At 46.1% G+C, this 20,450-nt stretch overlaps 2 protein-coding genes across 2 annotated transcripts in view; both read right to left on the bottom strand.

Annotated features, from left to right (window-relative positions):
- LOC129861836 (transcriptional enhancer factor TEF-3-like) overlaps nt 1–16,021 on the bottom strand; it is a gene marked incomplete at its 5' end in the record, with an annotated part of 47,633 nt that extends 31,612 nt beyond the window's left edge. Inside the window, 4 exon segments of the mRNA XM_055932975.1 lie at nt 916–980; nt 11,410–11,619; nt 11,622–11,703; nt 15,878–16,021. Coding sequence (XP_055788950.1) covers nt 916–980; nt 11,410–11,619; nt 11,622–11,703; nt 15,878–16,021 — 501 coding nt within the window.
- A 767-nt stretch (nt 16,022–16,788) lies between these two features.
- LOC129862665 (DENN domain-containing protein 2A-like) overlaps nt 16,789–20,450 on the bottom strand; it is a 36,046-nt gene continuing 32,384 nt past the window's right edge. The window contains exons 15-20 of the mRNA XM_055934548.1: nt 19,055–19,232; nt 18,845–18,886; nt 18,595–18,691; nt 18,178–18,447; nt 17,917–18,003; nt 16,789–17,733 (exon numbers count right to left, since the gene is read on the bottom strand). Coding sequence (XP_055790523.1) covers nt 17,702–17,733; nt 17,917–18,003; nt 18,178–18,447; nt 18,595–18,691; nt 18,845–18,886; nt 19,055–19,232 — 706 coding nt within the window. The 3' untranslated portion in view covers nt 16,789–17,701. The remainder of the gene's footprint in view (nt 17,734–17,916; nt 18,004–18,177; nt 18,448–18,594; nt 18,692–18,844; nt 18,887–19,054; nt 19,233–20,450) is intronic.

The raw sequence follows: 20,450 nt of genomic DNA, 5'->3' as shown, positions 1-20,450 counted from the left end.
ATGCCCACATGCACATAAAGAAATGGTTTGTCGAGATCGGTGTGGAAGATCTTGACTGGCCTGCACAGACCCCTGACCTAAACCCCATCGAACACCTTTGGGATGAATTGGAACGCCGACTGCGAGCCAGGCCTAATCGCCCAACATCAGTGCCCGATCTCACTAATGCTGTTGTGGCTAAATGGAAGTAAGTCCCCGCAGCAATGTTCCAAAATCTAGTGGAAAGCCTTCCCAGAAGAGCTGAGGCTGTTGTAGCAGCAAAGGGGGGACAAACTACATATTAATGCCCATGATTTTGGCATAAGTTGTTCGACAAGCAGGTGTCCACATACATTGCTAGACACTTCCTCAACTCATTGTTAACCCCAACCCTTCTCCCTCTTTACCCCCATCCCATAAGGGGTCAAAGATGACCCCCGCCCCTCACTCTCTCTCCATGTAACGCAACATCAGCCAGTGCCAACCTGTCAGTCAGTCACTCCATATCAAATTCCATGTCCCAGATAGGGTTCCAAATCCCTGCCTCATCCAGCCCTCTACAGCGTCCTCTCTGCTGCAAAGATCCTGTACTTTTTGCTCTCCTAACAAGGTTGGGCTATGCGCTACGTGAGGTAGTGAAGAAACACACAGTCGTCTGATCCTATAGCATCTGTGCATTGGGCCCCGACCCACTAAATCACTCAGCAGTGGCCCATTTCAGCGTGAGAAGGGGGCTAGGGCTCGGGGACTGTGCAGGAGCGAAGGCAGCATCACTTCCCTGTCATAGCTGTTCTATGGCTTTCTCTGTGTCTTTGTTTTTGCCTCTGATTGGAGTAGACCGCTAGGACAGACATGGGGTGGGGGTGTGTTGTGTATGGGGTGCACAGGGCTCGCAACATATAGAGCAGGAGTGGGTTGGTGCTACGTGAAACTCACCTGCTTTCTTGTCCGTGTCTTCCCTGTGCGTAGCTTGATGTACCGTGCTATCAGCTCGTTCCGTCCTGTAAAAGCCAGACGATATACATTTTTGTTGAATTTCTTTTTTTAAATGGCATGAAGAAAATGCAAATAATCCAATAGAAAAAGTCATAATTGTATATTTGTTTAGATACAAAGCTTGATTTTGGTTTCATAGTGTCATACCACATATCACATGAATGCAGTTAAATACAACAAGCTGGGTGCCAGCTGATATGGGATGATAAGGTACTGTAGACAATGAGGATGTTTTAAACCGGCAGGAATTACAATGTTTACTGAAGCTAACTCATCCTCAGCAAGCTGGACGTGCCTGGCTGGGCAAATCAGCTGCAGAGGTGAAAGGGGTGTGTGAGTTTGTGTGCTCATGTGTCCTATATGTGTGTAAGTGTGTGTGTGTATGTAAATTAATGTGTTCAGTAAAAGTGTAATTTTGTTTAAGGCCAAGAGTGTGTGTGTGCTTGCCCTGGTCCATGTGCCCTGTGGGGCTGTGTTGCTGACAGACAGGTCACAGCGGCTGAGCAGGTGAAGAGGTATAGCAGCCATGCTCAGAACAGACATGCCACGGCCAAACTGGAGCGCGATGAAGGAGGCCTGGAGAGGCTGCTCGGCAGCTGGTGTGTGTGTCAATGTTTATGGAATATGTCTTTACGCCTGCAGTAAATCTTGGGCTTGTTTCACCATCAAGGGCGAGGGACTTGTGGACTCATGTGACCTCTTCATGGCCCTGCACATACATGCACATTTATGGCATGCACTCACAACGTACACACTTTAACACACTCAGCCAGCCACCCAGCCGTAGAAGGGTCGAGTTTGCACCACCTCTTAAACACTGTCATTTTTCGTTCTCACATCTCCATGTGAATTAACACAGATCAGTCACGCATCGCAACCTGAAACAACCAGCATAAGACTTTCCTCACATAGTGATACTTGGGTCAGAAAACCCTGCCCTATGCTGCTGCCCAATCAGAACGCCCGGTCGGGTTGAGAAAAGGCAACCCGAACCCTAAGGAGCCCAGAAACGCTGGCAGGCAATAAAAGTGATCAGATTCAGCTTGCGTCCCAAAATGGAACCCTTTATTCCCTATATAGTGCACCACTTTTGACAAGCCCTTGTCAACAGTAGTGCACTATGTAGGGAATAGGATGCCATTAGGGACGCAACCTCCGAGTGGAATGCAAAACACGGTTTCTCCAGCCCTCCTCTGAGCCACACTGGTGGGGATAAGATTCTAGCAGAAGGCGTTTGTAAGGACATAACTTTCCACTAATCAATCTCTAAAAAGATTCAAGTTTAACAGGGGACTAGTCCACCGCCTTCTGAAAGTAGCAGCTGTATGTATGCACATCCTACCTTTCCAGTGTTTAATTGCTATATTGTAATTACTCTGCCACCATGGCCTATTTATTGCCTTACCTCTCTTCCTACCTCATTTGCACATGCTGTATATAGATGCAAATGAGAACTAGCCTACCTGGTTAAATAAAGGTGAAATAAAAAGAATCAGAGGGTATTGCGGTCAATTTTGGAGGTGATGGTTTTCTGTGAAGTGGTGACATGTTCACAAAGGAGGAATATTAAGGAGGGCGATGCTAACCTCTTTACACACACACACACACACACACACACACACACACACACACACACACACACGAGCGCTTACATGCAAACACAGACACAGCAGTAGGGCTCCCTTTGTGTCAGGTTTTTGTGGATTTAAACCCTTCGCTCAGTCTCTGTCTGCCTCCACACAAGGCCCAATCACGGCACTCATTCACCCTCAATCTTATTTTAATTTCTGGGCTGGAATTGCTCAAGCATTCAGTGTTTATATCGGAAGGTGCACTCACGCTCCAATCGTTTAAGCACCTGAATACATATTTCTTTAATCCCTTTGGATGAAAAACGTGTTCCACATTTCTTGTGCCCTTTGCAGACGCTGACTGAAGGCGAATACTTTGTGAGGTCACTGACGTGACTTCTGGATTCAACAAAGGACCAAGCAGCGTGAAAATTAGGTAAGGAAGTTTTGGACTTGGGAGGACACGAGACCCTTCCTTGGCGGGAGTCGCCAAGGAGCATGGAAGGACAGAGACGACACCGGGGACCACAGCCACAGAAACGCTAACATTTATTTTGTAGGGGGGCACATGGAGCTGGCGGTCGAACAGCGGAGAGTGCCAGAGCCTGTTTGGGAGTCGGAGGAGGAATTTGATGAAAGATTCCAGAGAGAGGTGGTTGGATGAGAATGCTGCCGTACAGGCGTGCTGAAGAGCGTGACACCAGTCGGTGCCATCTGCACCTGTTTCACGCATTTGGCCTCCAGTGCGCCTTCCCAGTCCGGTACGTCCTGTGCCTGCTCCTCGCACTCGCCCTGAAGTGCGTGTCACCAGTCCGGTGCCACCTGTGCCAGCTCCACGCATCAGGCCTCTAGTGCGCCTCCCCAGTCCGGTACGTCCAGTGCCTGCTCCTCGCACTTGCCATGAAGTGCGTGTCACCAGTCCGGTGCCACCTATGCTGGCTCCACGCATCAGGCCTCTAGTGCGCCTCCCCAGTCCGGTACGTCCTGTGCCTGCTCCTCGCACTTTCCCTGAAGTGCGTGTAACCAGTCCGGTGCCACCTGTACCGGCTCCACGCACTAGGGCTCCAGTGCGCATTCACAGTCCAGAGCTTCCGGCGACTGTTCACGGTCTGGAGCTTCCGGCGACGGTCCGGAGCTCCCGGCGACGGTCCGGAACCTCCGGCGACGGTCCGGAACCCCCGGCGACGGTCAACGGTCCGGAGCTTCCAGGCACAGCGTCCAGTCCCGCTCCAAGGCCGGAGCCTTCCTCTGCGCCGATGCCCAGTCCGGGCACGGCGTTCTACCCGGCTCCATGGCCGGACGCGTGGTCTGGGCGGGGGCAAAGTCGGTGCCATCACCCCCCTACCCTCCCCATTTGGTTTCAGGTTTTGCGGCCGGAGTCCGCACCTTTTGGGTCGGGGGGGGTACTGTCATGCCCTGACCGTGTTTAGGGGGGTTATCTAGTTTATAGATTTCTAGGTTGGTGGTTGTGTGGTTCCCAATTAGAGGCAGCTGGTAATCGTTGCCTCTAATTGGGGATCATATTTAGGTAGGCTTTTCCCCCACCTGCATTTGTGGGATATTGTTTTGTGTTTGTGCATGTGCACCACTTAGTCACGTTTAGTTGTTCGTTTATTGATTTATTGTTTTTTCTTTAAGTTTCACTTAGCAATAAATATGTGGAACTCAACATCCGCTGCGCCTTGGTCCCATTCTTACGACAACCGTGACAGTAGGCTACTTAAAAAGTAGTAAAAAAAAAAAGGTGAGTACAGTATACTTCACATGTACTTGAGGAAACCACTACATTATGTTCCATCTTCATCTAACTTTGTAAGTGCTGTGTTACAAAAAACTTCCTGAAAATGTATTTTTTTAAAGTTTATTTGTAATCATAACTATTGATACTGATCTCTTCCATTCATTGACAGTGGAATCTTGATTTTCCACATCATGCTTATAAAATAATTTTAGCCATGACTCAGCATTATGCTTACATACTGCCACACACAGTCTGCACACACGGCATCCTCCCAGTCCATTCAAAATTAGCATACTGTATTTGTGACCATTACACCAAGTCATTAATGAGCTGTTAAGACGCTGGTCTTTAGGTGTTTATATCTGATGTCCCTGCCACTCCTAGAAATGGACGGGTGGTATGATGAAAAAAAATATTCAGACAAGTGCGAGATCACAGATCAGAGTCGGTCACACAATGATGTCATCGCATGACCGTGTCCACTGGGAGCGGTCCAGAGAGGGTGACGGACAGAGACAGAACCTGACCCCGGTCAACTCAGTGCAGTGCAGGCACAGCATGTCCTTAACCACTGGTCCAAGGCCAGTTTGAAATGTGTAGCTCGCTCTCATCGTTTAAGGATAAAGAGTCAGGGACTGGGATCAGGTCAAAGTACCCTGTGTTAGTTCTCAAGAGCAGTCAGTGACCGACCACAACAACAATACTCTACTCGTCCGACTCTGGGACCATCTGGGAGAGTTGGTCTCCCCCTCGCCGTACCGCCCCCCTCCAGTTCTGTTTGTTGGGGTCAGGGAAAAGTCAGAGGGGGTTAGCGGTGGTTGCAGACTGTGCCACGCGAAGGTGTAGCCCTCCCCTCCCTGTCATACCTCCTCTCAGAAGGATGGGTTCCTCTCTGGCCCTAAACGGCCTACCCTACCCTCTGACCTCTATCCTCCCGAGCATTCCTCACATACCAACACACTGCCTGCTGCAGCACCGGCCCTGCATCTGTTCTCTTTGCTGCTGCCTGCCTCAAGGAGGCTTACTGGGTTGTGTGCACACACACACACACCCTTTAGCAAAAACATTCACACCCTCATGACCCTGCCTAGAAGGACAGCGACTCACACCTTAGCACATAGCCCCCACCCCAGACTGGCTAGCCCCCCTCCCCCCCCCCCCCCAGACAACAACAGAGGACTCAGCTTCTTACATCTACTCTCTATTCTGAAGTGGCAATCGATGGGCACGATAGGAGGAGGCCAAATATGCCAGCCAGGGAGCGAGCCCCTCTCTGAACACACATCTTCCAGCTGTCTGGCTTCCACCAGCACATGTGCCTCTGTAGGCGATAAAAAATAATAATATTAATAATCACATTTAGGCCGCAGGAATGTGTTGGCAGGGTACAATTTCCCCTCCGGTAGGATAGTGAGCTGAGCAGCGTGGAGACTCCTGGCGAACAGACCCGACTCTAAAGCCACTCGGCTATTTCACCCCTCTCTCAGGGACACTGTCTGATACTGTGCCGTCCCTATAAAGACTTAAGAGATTTAAAAAAGGTACGTCCACATAGCATTGTGATTCATTCAGAGGCGTTACCACGGTAACAGCAGTAGCTGACTTTTTATCATCAGTTTCATTTGAATGAAGTGAATCCTGGCCATACAGTATGTATCTCTACACTGGCTACATAATATTCTCCCAATCTCCTCTCGTGTGAATAGGTCCTAAAAGTAATCACTGATTTACCACCATTGGATAGGTGCAAGCAAGGGCAAGGGATTTCATTATGTAGCTTTTATCTTTCTATACAGTCATGCTAGATCTTGGATTACGTTTATGGGTGCGAGCGCTCGCATGTCGGAGCCAAGCAGACAGCCATGTCTGAATTCCAGAGGCACCTTCGCAGAAAGGCAGTGATGGTTCCTCAATGTCGCTGAGGGGATCCTATCACAGGTGAGAGTGAAGGTCAAGACAGGGGCTAAGGTTAGAGCCAGGGTCCAGTTCAGACTCCGGACCCTCCCATGTGAGGGCTGTCCCCTCCTGCTGTCCCCTCCCACTACCCAGCAAACCTCTGACCTGGCCATACTCTCTCTGGAGACAGTGACCCCACTGTCTTAGTACACACTGTGGAGACTCAGCAATGATATGATGACCGTACAGAGAACTCGGTCCTCTCAGCTGCAAAGACTAAAAAACAGAGCACACAAGCACTTTCTCAAAAGGCCACTGGCCACACACAGCCTTCGGTCAGTGAATCTCTCACTTGGCTGGGAAAGTTGGGACCTAGGTGAGGAGGAGAACCATTTCTTTCCATTGGGCCTTTCCTCTACATCATGTACTTTATTAATGAGGGTTGAGCTGACAGGAAAAACTGCTGCCCTCTGCTTGCAGGGCACTTTGGCTTTGTACACAAGACAGACAAACATGTCAACATGTTTATCGGCAATAAAACCCTTGTAATGAAGGACAGGGAAAACAGATTTTCACTATAGGTGTCAGAGGGAGAGCAGGTGTGAAAGACTGAACAAAATATGATAATGTCAGTTAGGCATAAGACTAGACACATTTTTTTGATTATGTAAATAATAAAAAGGGATTACAAGAAGGGTTATGGCTGATAATCCAATCACTGTGAATAAACAGCCAACATAATCACATTTCCAATGTCATTTTTCTTTCCATATACAGCCTATATGGGTATCCTATACCTCGGGACAAAGCACTTATCCAACCATCCCTCCCTCCTCCCTTAACACACATCATTTGTCATCCTGGCTCTGAAAAACCATTCTACCCGGTGGATCCCCCGTTACTTTACACACCGGCCGTAAGTCCAATGGGGTCTAGCACAACAGGGACCCATGGAAGATAGGACATGTTTTCATTGGCAATGCATGTCGAATGACTGACCGCCGCACAAAAAACCCCACAAAAGAGGTACTAACTTGAATGTGTAATCGGCACGCCGGCCAGCGCTATGCAGGCTATTACTAGAACAATGCCATGAATGCATGAGGAAATATGGGACAAAAACATTATTCTCCGATATAACAATTTACAAAGGATTGAAGAGGATTCACACACATACCATATAATTAACAGTTCGCCATCTTAGTATGGCACATCTTAGTATGGCATTGTTGCCTCTGAAATGAACCTGTCTGTGGTGTAGAGAGGAAATCCAACACACACTCTAAATGCCTGTTTTCTCCCTATAGTAAATGTAACATCTTAAAATAGACATTTTCATAGGCTAAACCTCAACATGAGAATGAGAGTCACATAGCATTAGGTTGAAATTAGTGGAGTTGTAGCAAAGAGTCAAAAGGGCTGTCGGGGACCCTGACAGACCTGGAGGGGGGGAAGCTTTAGCTGTTTAGGGGCTGATGGGCTGGAGGGGGGGGGGGGTACGAGCTTAGTTTCGTCTCTTTTCTCATGTTGTAAATCTGGGCTGGCCGCGAGGCTGGGGTGAACTTGGGGAGCAGCTGGAGGTTAGCTGAAAGGCAGCCAGACTCACTGACAGGCTGACGGACAGACCCGGAGGGAGGGGGGGGGGGGGCGACTCTGGCAGGGCCTACGGTGTGTGTGTGTGTGTGTGTGTGTGTGTGTGTGTGTGTGTGTGTGTGTGTGTGTGTGTGTGTGTGTGTGTGTGTGTGTGTGTGTGTGTGTGTGTGTGTGTGTGTACGATGTGGAAGGGGGATAGAGTGCATGAGGGACTGGTAAATCACAGAAATAGCAGGGAACAGAGGGAGGCATAAAGACACCAGGGACAGGTGCAGAGCACCCCACAAGACACCGCCACTACCTTGGTGTTTATTTGTTCCCCCCTCCAGGCGCTCAAAGGGTAAACGTCTATTCTGGTATAGGGTTACAGCGGGGCTGCCTTGAACTCCGGCTCCAAACACATACCATTCTTAACGGGCCATCGTACTCCCTGGTGCACATCACCCGCCCCTAACCCCCATGGGGAGGAAGGGGTACCTCAGCACCCCCCCTCCCAGCCCTCAACACCCTTCCCCTCTTTCCCCCCCCCCATACACAGAATGTGACACCTGCCCCCTCTCCTCCGCCCCCATTATTGCAGGCTTTATAAGGGTTTAGAGTTGATCAGGGGACGGCTGTGATCTCACTGGGCCTAGCTAGCCTAGCGTGTGGCTAATGGCTAATTGCTAGAGGAGCTGGCGCAGTGACAGGGGCCATGGCAGACCGCATATGATAAGCACAGAACCACCTATTCTTTTTGGGCCCCTGGATTTTCCACCACCGGGGGTCCGGATTAGCTATCAAACAGTCAAGCAGATGAGCTGTCAGCTAGCCATATGTTATCAGACGTCTATCAGCAAGACAGTGTGACCTATAGTCACTGTATGACATTCTGAAGGTCTATGAGCACTCTATACTATTAGCATTCTATGGTAGACAATACAATCCTTTGTGTACAAAACACTTACCTAAATATTTGACTTCATCACGACATACACTGAGTGCACAAAGCATTAGCAACACCTTCCTAATATTGAGTTGCACCCCCTTTTTGCCCTCAGAACAGCCCCCAATTTGTCAAAAGCGTCCCTCAGGGATATCAATAAGGGATCATGGCTTTCACCTGGATTCGCCTGGTCAGTCGGTCATGGAAAGAGCAGGTGTTCCACACTCCGTGTACAACTTCTCAATCTTTGTTCTTCACTTTTCATTGGACTACGACAGGGGTTCCGCTAGCGGAACTCCTCCCACATTCCACTGAAAAGGCAGAGCTCGAAATTCAAAAAATATTTTTGAGAAATATTTAACTTTCACAAATTAACAAGTCCAATACAGCAAATGAAAGATAAACATCTTGTGAATCCAGTCAACATGTCCGATTTTTAAAATGTTTTACAGCGAAAACACCACGTATATTTATGTTAGCTCACCACCAAATACAAAAAAGCACAGACATTTCTTTCACAGCACAGGTAGCTTGCAGAAAACCAACCAAACTAACCAAGAACCAACCAAACTAACCAAGAAACAACTTCATCAGATGACAGTCTTATAACATGTTACACAATAAATCTATGTTTTGTTCGAAAAATGTGCATATTTGAGCTATAAATCCGTTTTACATTGCAGCTACCATCACAGCTACCGTCACAAATAGCACCGAAGCAGCCAGAGTAATTATAGAGACCAACGTGGAATACCTAAATACTCATCATAAAACATTTCTGAAAAATGCATGGTGTACAGCAAATGAAAGACAAGCATCTTGTGAATCCAGCCAATATTTCAGATTTTTTAAGTGTTTTACAGCGAAAACACAATATAGCATTATATCAGCTTACCACAATAGCCAGAAACACAAGCCATTTACCAGCAGGAAAAGTTAGCGATCGTAACAAACCAGCAAAAGATATATAATTTTTGACTAACCTTGATAAGCTTCATCAGATGATAGTCCTATAACATCAGGTTATACATACCCTTATGTTTTGTTCGGAAATGTGCATATTTAGAGCTGAAATCAGTGGTTATACATTGTGCTAACGTAGCATCTTTTTCCCAGAATGTGCGGATATTTTTCTAAAACTCACCTATTCTGACCAAATAACTATTCATAAACATGACTAAAAAATACATGTTGTATAGGAAATGATAGATACACTCGTTCTTAATGCAATCGCCGTGTTAGAATTTTAAAAATAACTTCATTACGACATCCAGCTTATGTTATAGCGAGAGCGTGCCCAAAATCTGGGCGCTAACTAATAGTACACATGTTGGACAGATATATGAAATAGCATCATAAAATGGGTCCTACTTTTGATGATCTTCCATCAGAATGTTGTACAAGGGGTCCTTTGTCGGGAACAATCGTTGTTTGGTTTTAGAATGGCCTTTTTCCCTCGCGAATTAGCAAGCAAATCTAGCCAAGTGGCGCTAAGCTGTCCATCGTCACCAAACGCAAAGAACGCAACACGTCTAAACTCCCGGAAAAATTTCAATAATCTAATAAAACTATATTGAAAAAAACATACTTTACGATGATATCTTCACATTTATCAAATAAAATCAAAGCCGGAGATATAAGACGTCTATAACGATTGCTTTTCAGAAGCCAATACTGGTGACCTTTATGCGCTTCCTGAACAAACAAATTCTGGGGTCATGTCATTCCAAGCTGTCTCTTTTGACCATAGAAAGAGATTGAGACCCCATTTCACCTCTCACAGCCTATTGACATCTAGTGGAAGGCGTATGAAGTGCATGTATAGTCATAAATCTCAAGCAAAATGATAGGGAGGGCCTGGAACGAAGCCTCGATTTGAGATTTTTCACTTTCTGACAGGAAGTTTGCTGCAAATTGAGTTCTGTTTTACTCACAGATATAATTCAAACGGTTTTAGAAACTTGAGAGTGTTTTCTATCCAATAGTAATAATAATATGCATATTGTACGAGCAAGAATAGAGTACGAGGCCGTTTAAATTGGGCACGATTTTCCCCCAAAGTGTAAATAGCACCCTCTATCCTCAACAGGTTCAGCCAATGACATAACATAGGTAGGAAGGCCAATGAAGTAACGCTATACAGTATACTGTACCTATGACTGATAATGAGATATGGCCAAACCAATTCCTCGCTACATAGTTACGGAATTAAATACTAGAAAAGTACAGGAATGTCAGAGGCCGGGAAGTTAAGCAGATCCTGTGAAGTATCGATCAATCAGAATGTGAGCAGCAACATGGAGAGGAGAGTGGCACACATCAAATCGTGCCATCACACGCTACTCAGCCACGTGGACGGAGGGAAAGCTGCCATTGAAATCAGCAGCTACTCTTCCTGGGGTCCACACAAAACATGAAATAATACAGGACATTAATAGACAAGAACAGCGAGGGCAGAACTACATTAAAAACAGGGAGAGCTGTGTGATGTGAAGAGCGCTCTGAAACATGAAGATGGTGTGTGTATTTGTACATAAAGGTTTCACAAATATGTGGGGGACAGTGCTACGTACAAATATCACCAGAAAAAAAGGCAATATCTTGCACATCAAGGGACAGCACCTGAGAGCGTGTGTCCATATAAGAGCGAGGGGACTGCAGAGCCATCACATAACACCGGGGAATAGACGGAAAAGGGTGGAGCGTACCGTACATCTTTCCTTCATCGGAGAGGATGATCTTCCTGCGTCCGCAGGGCGGGTAGATGGCCAGGGCCTCCTGGAAGCTCTGCTCGATGTCGGGGCTCCACACGCCCTCCGCATCGTTCTCCAGAGGCTTGTCCAGAGGCTCGTTCAGCTCCTCACTGGTGCCCCCAGGGGAGGGGGCCGGCACCCACTCCGCAGACGTGGTGGGGGGCCGGGAGGACCACAGGACCGGGCTGGGAGGAGCAGGGTGTAGATGGTGTGTTCCAGGGGCCAAGGACAAGATAGGACAAGGTGATCCTGAGGAAGCAAAAGACAATATTTAGGTAAGGGGAGGTTGAGTCAAGGATTGGCTGGGAGAATGTTAGAACACGAACATAGGAAAGCAATACCCATTGTAAAAAAAATGATGTACCATATTATGCGCTTGTCAGGATAACAAGGATTGGTTTCAAATATTGATTATGCTGCTAAGCATTCGGTACTTTGAAATGTCTTGGGGTCCATAGTACTGGTCTGTGACTACATATGGTCAGCTATTCAACATCTTGCCAGATCTCCCTCAAGAAGTTCAAACATCAAGAAATTAAGATGAAACAAAAACCCCAAACAATAGTCAGGTCCTTTGACGTCCGCCCAAGGAGGCGCTCCATCCAGAAAAGTGATAGTTACGTCAGAGTGCAGTCATAATGAAGAGCGGTGTGCGTGCGTAGGCTATAAGATCTTGGACCACATCACTGGGGAGTCGCTAATCCTACTTGGAAAAAGCACCTCAGATCAGAAATGTAATTATGGAGCCATGAAAACAAACAGCATGGCACCTAGAGACAGAGGGTGGAGGAGTCACTAAGCCAACAGACTGGGAAACACATTCAACTGAGATCCCCACCACACAGCCATTGGTAGAGAAAGACTTGGACAGACACATCAAGGAGATCATATCAGGGTTGTTTTAAGTCTATCATCTCTCTCCATCTAGTCAATTACACTTTAACACTCAAGCTGGATGTACAGTACCGATCACATGACTAGGTTGGGCCGGGGGTTTTTGCTGACTATGTCACCTGAATATATCATTAGGTTTCTCAGTAATGTATAATTAGGGCCTGGAGTTTTTCCTGCTCGGGTCACTGAGTGAGGCCTGTCTCGATCGTTGTTTGTTTTCCTCTATAGGCAAATCTGGGCTGCCAATTGACATTTAAGGCTATTGACATGGTTAGTCATTATAATGTGTGATTTGCCTGGTTGTATCTGGGCTGCCTGGCAGTGTGCTGAACTGTGTGTGTGTGTGTGGGGGGGGGGGGGGGGGGGGTAAAGAGTGGGACAGGAGGGAAGGGGTGGTCCTGATGAGTCACAGGGTGTCACGTCTGAGTGAGGAACAATCTCTTCCTCTGAGCCTCCCGACGTTCCAATGGGCTTCCTGTAAATGAGCTGGCCAGTTAACCCTGCTCACACACATGCACCTAACAACACTGTGAAACAACGCAGGAGGGCAAACGTACACTGTAGAGTCCCTTTCTTTGCTCTGGTGGTGAATCTTAGTAACTTTTTAAATGAGGGATCTATGGTGAAATGGTCAATGCTGTGCTCAAAGAGAGTACATTTATTTACTTTGCTCACAGAGTAACCTGGAGTGCAGGGCAACTGTAATTAAAATGTTATAGTGCAACACTGATGAAGAAAGAGAACGTTTAGTGTAGAGAGCTGTGGGGCATAAACCATTAACGCTGGTTAGGTTCCTCAGCCAAAGTGTCCAACAGGGTTAATTGACGTAAGCCCCTTAAAAATCAGGTGTCCCCTTCCAGTCCTCCATCTCGGCCCCTCTCCCCTGGGCCCACTCAATGGGATAATCTCCCAGCTGATGCTGCGCTCAGGGGGCACAGATCTCCTCTCTCCCCCATACACACACACACACACACACACACACACACACACAGGAAGCAGGTGTGTACTTCACAGAAATGCACACACAAAAGTATGGAACAAATCCGATTTACACTCGTAAAGACGCACACTCACAAACACACCCTGACACTTTCACTTCAGACACCAGAAATGCACATAGGACTACACCACACACACCTATACAAACTATGCAGCATTGCCCACTTCCTCGCCACCATTTGACCCCCAGTCATAAGAGGGAACAGCTGCATCAGTTTCGACTTGCACCTGGCAGAGTGCTCACTGCCTACTCAGTGTGCTGTGGGGTGGGTAGGACTGCAAGGGGCGTCAACGGCAGAGAGGGTTAGGGGTGAAGGGGGACAGGAGAGACGGGGTGCTCCACTGGACAGTCTCCTCTAATCAGGACCGGAATGTAATGCTCGGAAACATACTCTCATAAAATGCCTGATCCTAGAAGACCATGTCTGTGTCCTAAATGGCAATATATTGATTGCCATTTGGGACACAGCTATGGTCTTCAAGGATTGGCATTAGCCTGGGTGGGGAGTGGAAAACCATCGGGAGAGAAAGGAACACATTTGATTGGCATGTTTTGTGCCAAGGCATGTTTTGTGCGGTGTCCCACTGTGTCGCCCTGTAAGGAGCAGATCAACTCAGCTCTCTGAGCGCACACAAACACACTGCCTAATTACTGTAACACCCTGTGCCAATGCCACTAACGCTTCCATACACCTCAACTAACCCCACATCAAAACCATCATGAAAATCCCGCAGTATATTAAAGTCATAACTCACAATAATCACAGATTACAGGGTCAAGACGGAGTTCAATCCAAGGTTATCCCTACAGAGAGATCCATCAAACATGTGCACCAATACAGCCCAATGACTTGTTGGACATATGTACGTAGAGACATAAGAGGAGGATTGTTGGTAGACGTGGGTTGTTGGGGCTTGGATGCCAGGGGGTTTCTTTGTTCTGTAGGGCTCATATCCAAGGCCTTATTCTGCTTTCTCATGTGAGTGGAGGAGGAATGCTCGCTATGTGGGATGAGCACACTGAATATAGTCTCCTCAGCACAAGGACAGTCTCGGGGCAGCTCAATATACACAAACACAGACAAATGCTCGCTCACACACACAGGCATACAAAGGCAAAAGAAGTGCAAACACCAACACAGACAGCTTATGAGTTTTGATAAATTGCAGAGACCTGATGATACGAACACACTGACAGAGACAGAACGACAAGTTAGCAATTCATCATTATTAGGCTGCAGTATGTTAATTAAAAAACAGACTAGGGTAGTGAACTCAGAGACCACAAGACAGAAAAAGTAAAAGTGAGAAAGTATTGATTACATGAATAACCCTTGGCTGTCATAGTAGTTTTAAGAGAGTGCCCTAACAGGGGTGTGCTTGCCCCCTACCTCTCCAGGGCCCTGGCCCATTCCACCTGTTGCCCCGTGGGAGGGACGGATGGACTCTCTCACACACACACTAACCCTGCTCTGGGACCCAGACCAAAAATACTCCCTCACACAGCCTGTCAGCACCACCATGACTAGACTCTACACAATTTATCCACTCCACTACAAAACCAAACCCTGTGTGTGTGCTGATTGGTCGTCGCTGGCTACGCACAGCACACGCAATATGCCAAGGTAGCAGTGGTTGGATTTTGGGACTCAAAACCAGCATACCAAGTACATTACGTCATAAACAAGGCGAAAATAAAATTGTTTGAAATGTGGACGTTAAAACTATATAAAATGTATGCCTGATAATTGAATTTTGCTTGGGCACAGACAACACAGTAAACCACATTTTGTTGACTTAATAGGCATTTTGTAAATGTATGGTATGTGGACTTCACACATTATATTAACATGTAAGATCATGGGAACTACTTTCATGGGCATATAACAAATATTAATAATCATAGTCACATAATACACATGTGATTGTTTTCATTTCTCTAGATCTAGTTATTGAAGATATAGCTCAAGTGCTAAATTAGTATTAATAGCTGTAGTTATTGTTAGTGGAAGTAATTCAGAGTAATAGTTATTATTAATAGTAGACTGGTATTTTTATTTTATTATTTGGCACAAAAAAGCAATTCACTCATGTCTATTATTTCGGAAACATTCTCAGATTTTCTGACAACTGACATTCTCAAATGAGGCAACTGAAATATCTATTTTGTAAACATATCTATTCATTTTATAATTTCAGTAGCCCATCACCCAGAGGAGCGCTAACGTTTAACTGCGCGCCTATGACGTTATTAGTTTCCTTTAAAAAGTTCCGTCCGAAACGCAGGAAGTACAGTGCAGGGATACACATTTAGAAATTTGACAAAAAATGTCAGAAATGTAAAGAATTTGTACCTCAGACAGCGTTTTATAAACAATGTAACCGGCAGACACCTGTACTACGGCTACAGCTGACCAGTCTAACTCTGAAACAGAAAGTTTGATAACAACTTGAGAGGCATTGGTTTATGAAAGAAAACAGATGTTCAACTAACAAAGCAAAGAGACAGATTAACATTTTGTAAACGTACCTGTTGAAAGTCAAGCAACAGACAACACCGCTGGGTCAAACAGGCAAGTGGAATTTTTGGGGTCAGATTTCTGTGAAGAAATATATTTAAATGTGTCGCCCCTTTCCCGAGTCTGAAGCGCGAAGAGGGCTGGAATGTCAGGAATTAGCTGTGGTATGACATGAAGCCTGGAAGGGAGCGAAAAAGACGAGGGGAAATAGGGAGGCAGGACCGACCGGTCAACACGTAATGAGGGAGGGGGATTCGAGGGGACGGCGCACCGAAAAGGAAAAGCCAGCCTTGGTAAGGGGAAAAAGGAAATCACAAAGAAAAACAGAGGTCGGGGATAGTCATTGCCTCTTTACAGAGGGACAAACACACAAAGGGACAAAGCTATTGCGAAACCTTATCAGCCCTATTCTAATCATTTGTTGTGAAATAACCCTACAATGAAGATTAAACAAATATTGTTTATAGGGCACTTTAAGTAATACATTTGATAATATAAATTACTATATTAGGCTAACTATACAATTTAAAAAAAACTTGTAATGCCCTTTGGCAATATATGTTGATATATTTCGTTCATAATGAAGATTTTTCGTTCGATATCAATGGTCATTTATTTATAGCAAACGAGGAAAATCGATTGTGCTCTTCATCTTTAAGGAAACCATAATAAATTGAGCACTGGTAGAGTGGACTCTGAACAACTGGAGCGTATGTACTGAATGAAATGTGTAATAGCGAGTGCCCTCCAGTGGATAATGTAGAAAATGACTTAAATTAAGGGCTCAATTGTACAATACTGTCCTTTTGTTTCGTGACATCAAGTCAATAACCCTTTATGAGTGATAATATGTGTGATTTACTAATCAGTTTATAACGTTGTAATAGCTGTTAGTTCCTCAGCAATAGCAATCAGGCATGAATGAGGCCCACATCCTTGTATTTATTAATTAAAAATAACTTTCATTGTTTCATAACATTTTCAAATCAGGTTTAAGGCAAAACTAGTGGTATTTTACAATTACATATTGATTTGTTGTAGGCCTACTTTGCCTTCTCCAAGGTATGATTTTCTGATAATTTCTCTTTTTTGGCTTACACCCATTCCAATCCATAGTTCACTCTGTCACAGTGGTATATTCCCTCAATAGTAACCCAGTGGTCTACAACCCCTCCTCCATACAGACTACATAAAGCCCATCACAAAACTGCAGGATATTCTTTTGCTTTCATTTGAAGGAGGGAAAATAGAAGCAAAAGTTATTCTAAAAAGTACACAGTATAAATTAACTTAAGCCTCCTGTTAACATAGAAGTTGTAGTCAATAGAAATATGTGGAATGTTTAAACGGTACTGTACAAAATGGAATGGTCTTTTGACCCACCCAGCAACAGTGGAGTCTTTCAGGTTTGTGGGTGGAGTCATTCTATCCCAACTCTAGGAATGGAAATGGACTGTGCTATACAGTACATCAATGTACACTATAAAGGCCGACAGCTTTACAAAAGTAAGCTCTCAGCTGCAACAGAGAGACACTCGGGAATGATAAGACCTCAAAGGAGAACGACGTTCCTTGATGGGTCTGTGTCTTTGGGGCCGCGACAATATGAGTGTTTCTGGTCCGATTGCTAAACCCCAACACCCTCCAAAGTCCTTCATGTTCAGTCCAAATATTGCCAGGAGTGTTCGGTCTTTGCCCAGAATGTCTCCATAAGCTTGTGGACACACAGTCCCCTTCTTCATGCTATCCACAGGGAGTTTGTGTCCTTAGACAAAGTGTTTTGTTCTCTGCCTCTTTTGAACATGCTCCATCTCATGGAGTCCCCTCCCGAGGCATCATTTCTTGGACAGGAATTTCATCTTATTTCCTGAAAATAAAAACAGGCAACAGAACCGGATCAAAATAACTTTGGCGTGAGTGACAACCTTTTCAAATATGGAGGAGGAGTGTAGTTTCACGAATGTAACGCCTATTATTCAGAGTGACTTGGTATATGATGTATGTAGGTACTAGAGTGGATAGGGTGTATGGGAGAGGATTTGGGCCTCACCTAGACCCTTGAGGAACTTGTTGACCCCACGATGTTCGCTCCCTGGTAGAGAGTCCAGGTAATCTTGTGACCTCACCTCAAACAAACCTGGACAGACAGACAGAAAGACGAGAACACACAAAACTATTAGACAAGTATGCAAAATCCTCATAGTTATGCATTTCAGACAGGCATACAGACTCGAAAAGCAGACGTATCTTATGGGAGTGCCCACAATCAGGCACTAACAAAATTCAAACGCTCTACTACCCTTCTCCACACCTCTTAGACCCTGCCTGCGCTGCTCCCTCTCTGCCACAAACCCAGCGAACATCTGGGTCTCCATGAAGACCTCCAGGAACCTCTTCAGACTCTTGGAAGTGACGGCCTTGCGGAAGGCCTCACGCTGGAAGCAGAACGGGGTGGGCGAGGAGGGGGCTCCAGACTCGTCCTCTCGATCCCCCCCGCCCATGAAGAGAGGGTAGTGGCCCACCATCTCCACGAAGAAACGTACAAAGGTCTCCGACACCACCGTGCTGAGGGAGCTCGAGTCTGGAGAGAGACAGATTCAACATGGCGGTCATGAGTAGGCATATGGTAATTAACATATGTCAACAGTCGCATAGACCTTCGTCAAGCCAGTATCAGTCACAACATGACTTTTCTGCGAGAGGTGTTAATATAGTAGCACTGACTCACCGGTGGGCATCTCACTGGCCAGTTCCTTCCTCTTGTCCAGAACGTGTTCCAGAGCAGCCTGCAACTTGTGAGGCAGAATGGAGTCCTCGTCATCCAGCTGGAGAGGAAAGACCGAGGTGTGAGAGGAAATGACGACTGTGTCCCATGAGCAGAGAGCTGCAGCTACATCTATGGGTGTAACCAATTATGTAAGAGACATACAGTATGTTGTTTGTCAGTTACTATGGGTACCGTTGTTAGGGATGTATACCTGTCTGAGGAAGCGGCTGTTGCCGAGATCAACCACCAGGACCTGAGGAGAGAGCCGGATGTCATTTCCGCACAGTGTGGCAGCCTCAGCTCTTTCTCAGAGTAGACCCACAGAGATCATTGTTTATTGAGGAAAGGGATGAGGTTAGGGGTTCACACACACACACACACACACACACACAGTGGGCTGGGCTCAGGGTCCTGGTCTCACCTCCTCGATGGGCAGCTCTTTGAGGCTGGGCAGGGAGCTGGATAGCAGACCCACGATGAAGGGGGTGGGGGTACATACTATGTCCAGCATGGAAGGGGGCAGCACAGGGATGTAGGTGTGCTGCCAGGTGAACGGGTAGAGTAGAGCCACCATCGCATGGCAGCACTGAGACAGAGTACTGCAGCGAGAGGGAGGGAGAGAATAGGATGCCAACTGCCAGAACTGAACAAGTTGTTAACATTAATTAAAAACCTACCGGCAAAAATATGACTGTAGTGGCAGCCTACACATAGCCACGTAATATAAGTCAGTGTGCTTTGTACTGTATTCAATGCAGTTCTATTTTCCACCACAAGGTGGTAGTAGCAGATTCTTCAGCTATTATCAAGACCTGCTTTAGAACATAAAACTGAACATTGCACTTTGTAAAGCATGGCTTTTTGAGGACTTGTTCATGAATCTTTAGGGGGCGTGATTTAACACTACAATATATATCGCGGGAGTGAATGAACTAACCCAGCGCTGTTAACTTAATGCCTCCAATGTGCATGTCTGTTTTCATTTAATTAAGTCAAAAACAAAAATCAGTGATTGTGAGGCCAAGTTTCCACTCATTTCAATGCAACAGTAGAAAAATGTCACAGTGGAACAACAACCTATTGTGGATTCACAAGCTTTTCCTGCTGGGTTTTCAGAAGCATTTAATGATGCGGAGTTTACACAGGTAGCCCAATTCAGATCTTTTTCCACTAATTAGGCTTTTGATCAAGCAGATCAACTATTGCCAATAATTGGGCAAAAGGTCAGAATTGAGCTGCCTATGTCAACAGCACCTAAGTGACAGGGAAAAGCACATCCAAGAAAGACCCTGGAAATGCTTTATAGTCCATCTCAAGGCACCCGTCAATAGCAGGTGAATAGTGGATGCTAGTGCATCAAATCGGTTGCACACAGCAGTCTTAACGCTTTCACTTCTACACCAACCCTGTCTCTGGCTTCCATGACATATTTCCAGAGAGAAATGATTGTTCCCTAGACGACTGTATAACACAACAGCATTCCTTCCTTAACACTCTTTCTCTGTCTCTATTCCAGGAGCCATCTGTCTGTCTGTCTGTCTGTCTGTCTGTCTGTCTGTCTGTCTGGTGTGTCTGTCACATCCTGTTCCCTCTCCTCTGCCTTTCACCTAATCTCACTGGTCTCAAGTCGGTTTACTCATACAGTATAACAAAAAAGGTAGCTAGATAAGTACTAAATTGTACTGATCCGTAGCTGCAGTATGTACTCAAAAGACTACGGTGACTGAAAGCGTGAGGCTTATTTGAGGATGGGCAGGAGGACGCTGCGCAGTGGTGCCCTGCAGCGTTTGTCCGTCGTTTAAGCTCGTCCATTTTTG

This window comes from Salvelinus fontinalis, chromosome 9 (genome assembly GCF_029448725.1).
Source record: "Salvelinus fontinalis isolate EN_2023a chromosome 9, ASM2944872v1, whole genome shotgun sequence".
In the NCBI taxonomy this organism is placed as follows: Eukaryota; Metazoa; Chordata; class Actinopteri; order Salmoniformes; family Salmonidae; genus Salvelinus; species Salvelinus fontinalis.
The sequence above is the reverse complement of the archived record's forward strand: the minus strand, read 5'-3'. Positions and strand labels throughout refer to the sequence as shown.